The 6,000-nt window shown below is 36.0% G+C and overlaps 1 protein-coding gene across 1 annotated transcript in view; it reads right to left on the bottom strand.

Annotated features, from left to right (window-relative positions):
• The window catches only part of DSCAM (DS cell adhesion molecule), a 778,395-nt gene that overhangs the window by 115,964 nt on the left and 656,431 nt on the right, over positions 1–6,000 (bottom strand). The window contains exon 20 of the mRNA XM_027843631.1: positions 4,308–4,441. Coding sequence (XP_027699432.1) covers positions 4,308–4,441 — 134 coding nt within the window. The remainder of the gene's footprint in view (positions 1–4,307; positions 4,442–6,000) is intronic.

The raw sequence follows: 6,000 nt of genomic DNA, 5'->3' as shown, positions 1-6,000 counted from the left end.
TTCTTTCTTTCTTTCTTTCTTTCTTTCTTTCTTTCTTTCTTCCTTTCCTTCTTTCTTCCACCCTCTTTTTGGCTTGACATAAATGTTTTTGATGTCATTACCTTCTGGAATTGTGTCTTCAGTGACTTTGTCACTATAATAGCTCTTTACGGTAGGATTCTTTTTGTTTGTTCATTCATTCTTCTAGCCTACTTCCTGACTTTGGACTTGATGCTAATTCTGGAAGGAATGTCTGGGCTAACTTCTGGAAAGAATGTCTGGGCTGAGCTTGTATTCTTTCCATTCCATCTGTTGCTTTCTTGGATTACTGAGTGCTATGGTATTCTAGGATCTTAGAGACAGCTCAGGCTAAAGACCTGACATCCTTTAGTGCCCCGAAAGTGTTCTTATCCATGACAAAGTCTGATAACTGTCTTTCTCATCTAATCTCTATGAGTTAATACTGTCTTAAATTTACTTAACTCTATGAATTAATCTGACCTAGATTTGGATCTGAACAACAAAGTTTTCAATTTGGCCTTGGTTGTTGAATTCCTAGTAGACTGATATTTGACTCAACCACTATCAGTCAAACTAGAAAGTTCTGCAGGTTCGGAGTGACACAACTACAGCTTCCTCTTAGGACTAGATTTTCTGCCCTGGTTGTTCTTTTTCAGGCTTCAGACTGGTATGGAGGCTAGAAGTGAGATCCCACTCTATTCTTAAAGTCACAGGTATATAGCCAGCAGCTCATTGCTTCTGAACTTGCTTCTAGCTTACTTCCCAGTCTAGGGACTGTGACCACTCATCATCCTGGAACACCACCTCTAGATATAGGTCCCTGCATTACTTCAGCTTGAATCCATGAACTGGAACTGGGTAGAGAGTGATACAGATGATATTTTGCCCCTGTTCCTGCACTCTGCACAAGATTGAAGTCTGGAACCTCTTCTTGTCTTGGTTCATAGCCTCATTCTTCTATGCTAGAATGCTCTATGTAGTGCTTTTTCAGATAGAAACTATCCTTAGTTTCAGCAGAGCTCTGTTATATGTCTCTATTGTTTTGGTCTGGAAAAAAAATGACTCACTTTTATTCTGAAATTGAATTCTTGATTAGGACTTGGTCTGGTGTATGGAAGCTGGCTGTACTTCTTCCTGCTACTCTGCCCTCTTGACTCTACCTCCTGTCATAGGAATTTTTTTTTTTTAGGCAATTGGTGTTAAGTGACTTGCTCAGGGTCACACAGCTAGTAAGTGTCAAGTGTTTGGTCTGAGGCCTGATTTGAACTCAAGTCCTCCTGACTTCAGGGTCAGTGCTCTAACCACTGCACCACCTAGCTGCCCCTAAGAATTGTTAAATTAACCACTATGTGCCTTGGAATTTGCAGCACAGGTTTTGTTTTGTTTTGTTTTGTTTTGATTCTCTGGAGATGACTTGTGGATTCTTTCAATTGGTACATTTTTCTTTTCTAGAAATGCCAAGCAGTTTTCTTGTATTATTTTTTGCGTTGTGGTGTTTATATTTTTTGACTTATAATGTTTTCATGGGAGACTTAGAATCCTCAAATTGTTTCTATACATCTTATTTTAGAGATCAATATGTTTTGCTTGTATGGAGAATATTTTAATTTTAACATTATTGCTTTTTGTTTCTTTTCTTCCAGGTTGTCCCTCACTTCTGTGTATTTGTATTCTCAACCAGTTGTTCTCTCTTTTGTTTTCTTTGGATTCATGGGTTCACCAATGTCTATTCCACCAATTATTTCTGCTCTATAGGCCATAAATTATGCCTTCACAATTGTTAATTCTCTACTAATCATCTGGGGACATCCTGCTATGATTCCACTGGGGCTCCACAGGATCCTTTTTTCCCCCAGGTGTTCATTCATTTTCTTTTGTCTTGCAGTATTTATTCATATATGTTTGAACTTGTTTAGTTGATCCTCCTCTTATTAAAAATCTTCCTTGGTTTATCTGCTTATACTAAATGTCTTTAATTGAGACATTGGGCATCTCCTAAGGTTTTCTGAAATCTTTACTGAGTTTAATTTTTTTCCCCTCATGATCCCCGATTACTCATTTTCTGACTCCCTTGCCTTTGATGGCTGTTTCCCTGGGGATAAATCTCAAAGCTGATTCAGCCTCCACTTTGGATGGAGAATTCACATTTCACCAGCCTTGGTCTTTGCTCCAAGTAACTTCTGGGAGTACACAACTAGCCCTAGCTGAATATTAGGTCATTTTCCCTCAGACTTAGCAGAAAGTTACACAAACAGCCATCCTGCCATGCCTGCCCTCTATTTCTCATGTGTCTGAATTAGCTCCATTGCAGCATAGAGCACTGCCAATTTTCAGTCTCATCAAGAGCAAGCTTTTTCCTTTTTTTTCCTGTGGTGCAGAGAGGAAGAAGTAGAGATGAATTCTTTTGAGTGCCCATGGTAAGCTTAAGCAGCCTTGCCAGATATGGTGGTTGGGGTGATCTGTCAGCCAGTTAGGAATTAAGAATTAGCCTTTTATGCTATTAGTTCATTGGGTTTTTATCTTTTTAGGGCTCTTGGTGGCTTAGCCTTTGGAGACTACAGAAATTGTTTTATATTTTGTACATACTCTTTTGGGAAGTTTTGAGAGACTATGAGGATTAGAGAAAATTTCCTGTCCTCTATTTTGTAGTTTCATCACCATTTCCTTGACAACAAAGAAAATTCTGAAGGTGTTTCTATTTCCCAATAGACTAGTAAGTGTTTGTTAAGTAAAATAATCCAATTGCTTTCTTTTAAAGGATGGAAACAAGGTTTGTAGTTGAGGGAGATCATGTTCTAGCTATTCTAACAAACCTGGAATTTTAACTTCTGTTTAGGAAGCACAAACTTATTCTTCTGCCATTATGAAGACAATATGGGAAATAAAAAATTTGCATGTGTATACATAGGAAAAAAACTGAGGACAGAAATAACTTATAGAACTGGGAAAGGAAGAAAAAGATAAACAAGTGTGTATTTCATTATTCACATAGATTTCCAAATGTCAACATTGTTCTTTGTAAAGAGAGAGATTTGGATTTGAAGGGACTGCACATGTTTCTTTCTTATTTTTAACAACGTACACAATAGAAGACTTTTATTTCTAAAAAAAGTCATGTGTTTATTTGAGTGTAATTTCCTAGATTACACATATTCTTGCCAGGTATAATACCAGGTATAATAAATTTGTCTTTAGTTTAGTTGACATGACTACCACTGTCTTAAAAGAGCAGCATAAAATTATTATTTCATTTTAAGCAACTCAATAAATAATTAGGTTTTCATATATTATGTTCAAGGAAAAATGTACTCTCCTTCACATCCATTTTTCCTAGTAGTGAGAATTGATTTGTGCTGAACCATTCACATTGTCTTACCTTGCTGCCTATGAGTGGGGTTTGTTACTCACTATTATTCACCCAGATATGTTGACTAGGGCTAAAGATGTAGAATAGTTTCTGGATATGGAACAGAATTACTTATTGTAAAATATTAACCAATTTGAATGGGAAACTATCTTCAATTATAGAATCATTAGTACCAAACTAAATTAACTAGTAAAGAGAGAAAAAAAATCACATAAAATGGCATAGAATTTTTAAAAAAATTAGTCTTCTCATGTCTCTTTCTTCATCAGCTTCTTAAGATTTCACTGTTTTTACTTCCAGCTTTTAAGGAGTTCTTAGTGTATGTGACTTTTGTTATAATACAATAATAACAAAGTTTTCTACCTGAAGCTCTTAATTCCTTTGAAAAGAAATTAGAAGAAGCATGGCATGTAATTGGTCCTATCCATATAGAGATACATTAAAAAGTCCCAAATCTCTAGAAACAAATTCCTATTATTTCCATCAATGCCCATAGGATCTGCCTACAACTCTGACTGTATCTGCAAAGAGATATAACGATGGAGGCAGGGATGGAAAATGGTAGGTTAGGGAGAAAGAGTTGTCTATTTCACAATGAGTCCAACAGGAAAATCAATAGGTCCTGTTTTGTGGACATCTTATTCAGAATTTAGAAAACCTGGCAGTCAATTGTTTTGTAAAAATCTACCAAATAAGCAATACTATTAGAATGATGTTGTTAAATGATTAAAATCATTTAGTCTTATAATTCATAATAAGCTATAAAAAGAGCCTTGCCTAGAGTAAAATAACATACTAGGGTAGAGGGGAATAAAGAGGAAGAGATACCAGAAATAAAAGAGAAAAACCTTAATATTTAAATATTTCTAACTGTCAAAAATAAACAAATACAGCTAATCTTAGAACTGCTTGAAAGCTTCTTTGTTATTTGTCAACTTACTGTGGGATATGGGTGTGAGCAGAACACAGTGTACTTTCGGATGATTCCATTTAACTTGAAAGGGGGAAGCCAGGATACAAAAACAGTAGAGGCTGATGCTGCTGCTGCTTTGACCCCAGCAGGAGGACCTGGAACTGGAACAGCAACACATTCAGTCATTAAAAAATGGAACATGTGCAATGTCATTTAAACCTCTAAACAATTGGGTCCCAATCTACCTTTTAAACTATAGCCCCACTGTTCAGCAACGCAAGCCACCTGATTCACCAGACTATCCACAGATTTCTAAAAATGTCTTGTATTGATTCACCTCTGAGCCTTGACCTATAATAGCCTATGCTACCTGGAATCTCTTTTCCCTTATTTTTGTCTATCCAAATCCAAATCCTATCCATTTCCCAAGAATCAGATCAAAGTACACACAACTCAGTCAACCACAAGCTAATAGAAATTCTTTTCAATGTGAACTATATAGAACATAAGCTAAAGTTCTATTTTAGCTTCAGGTGACATTGGATTTTAAGCTCTGACATGTAGAATAGATGAATCAATAGCATATTGACCTATCAATATTTTCTTGTGTTCATAGCTTAAGTCATGTATTGATAACTATTTTTCCCTTTTAAAGACTGCATAATCTTTCTGTCATTTGTATATTACTAAAGAAAGTTTAGAATCCATATAATGGAATAGATTTTATGACAAACATCTCTGTTGTGTTTTTCCTATACGGTTTGACCTTTCTGTCCTCTCTACATAATTATACAGACTCAATACAGGCTTACCAAAAAAAAAAAAAAAAACAACTTTACAAGGTTGCTTATCAGATTTATAGATGACATTAAGCTTAGAAGGGTAGACAACATGTATGATGACAGAATCTGGATCTAAAAAGAACTCCACAAACTTGTACGGCCAAAAAAAAAAGGATGAAATTTAAATAGGAATAAAAATGTATTGATCTCCACTTAGATTTGGCAGACAACAGTTCACATTAAGAAAAAAACCAAGGGCATCCATATGTACAACAATATTGATGTTATTACACATGCATTATACATGCAAATATTACACATTTAGTTGTGATAATACAAAGAAAGAAACAAAACATATCCCTCAGTGATTAGAGAATGACTGAATAAACTAAGGCACATGAACGTAATGAAACACTGCTATACCATAAAGAGGGATGAATATTAGAATTTCAGAGAAACATAGGAAGACTAGAAGGAAGTCACATGGATTGAATAAAGCAGAGCAAAAAGAACAATACGATGTCTACAATGATTTAAACGAAGATGACCTTAAGAGGAAATACAAGAGGGGGAGTCTAATACCCTCCCAAGGTAATAAACTTTAGAATAATATTATCTAATCCTTTCATAGGCTTTCAAGAACTCTTCTCTTCTCTAGCTGCGATGAATTCCTTCAACTAGTCCTCACCTTTGAGGTTCTTAATTTGGGTAAACTTTGGGGACAATGATTAGAGTGGTCCCAAAGTGCTATGAGCTATCTTTCTTAGCAGTTGCTTCTCCATCACTGTTGGTCTTCTTACTCCCTGCCAGTCACCTCTTCCCTACACACACACACACACACACACACACACACACACACACACACACACACCACATCACACCACACCACCACCACCACCATCCACTGCAGTGAAGACTAGATAAGCACTTTTCAGAGA

Source organism: Vombatus ursinus, unplaced genomic scaffold (assembly GCF_900497805.2).
Source record: "Vombatus ursinus unplaced genomic scaffold, bare-nosed wombat genome assembly UNPS02014924.1, whole genome shotgun sequence".
In the NCBI taxonomy this organism is placed as follows: Eukaryota; Metazoa; Chordata; class Mammalia; order Diprotodontia; family Vombatidae; genus Vombatus; species Vombatus ursinus.
The sequence above is the reverse complement of the archived record's forward strand: the minus strand, read 5'-3'. Positions and strand labels throughout refer to the sequence as shown.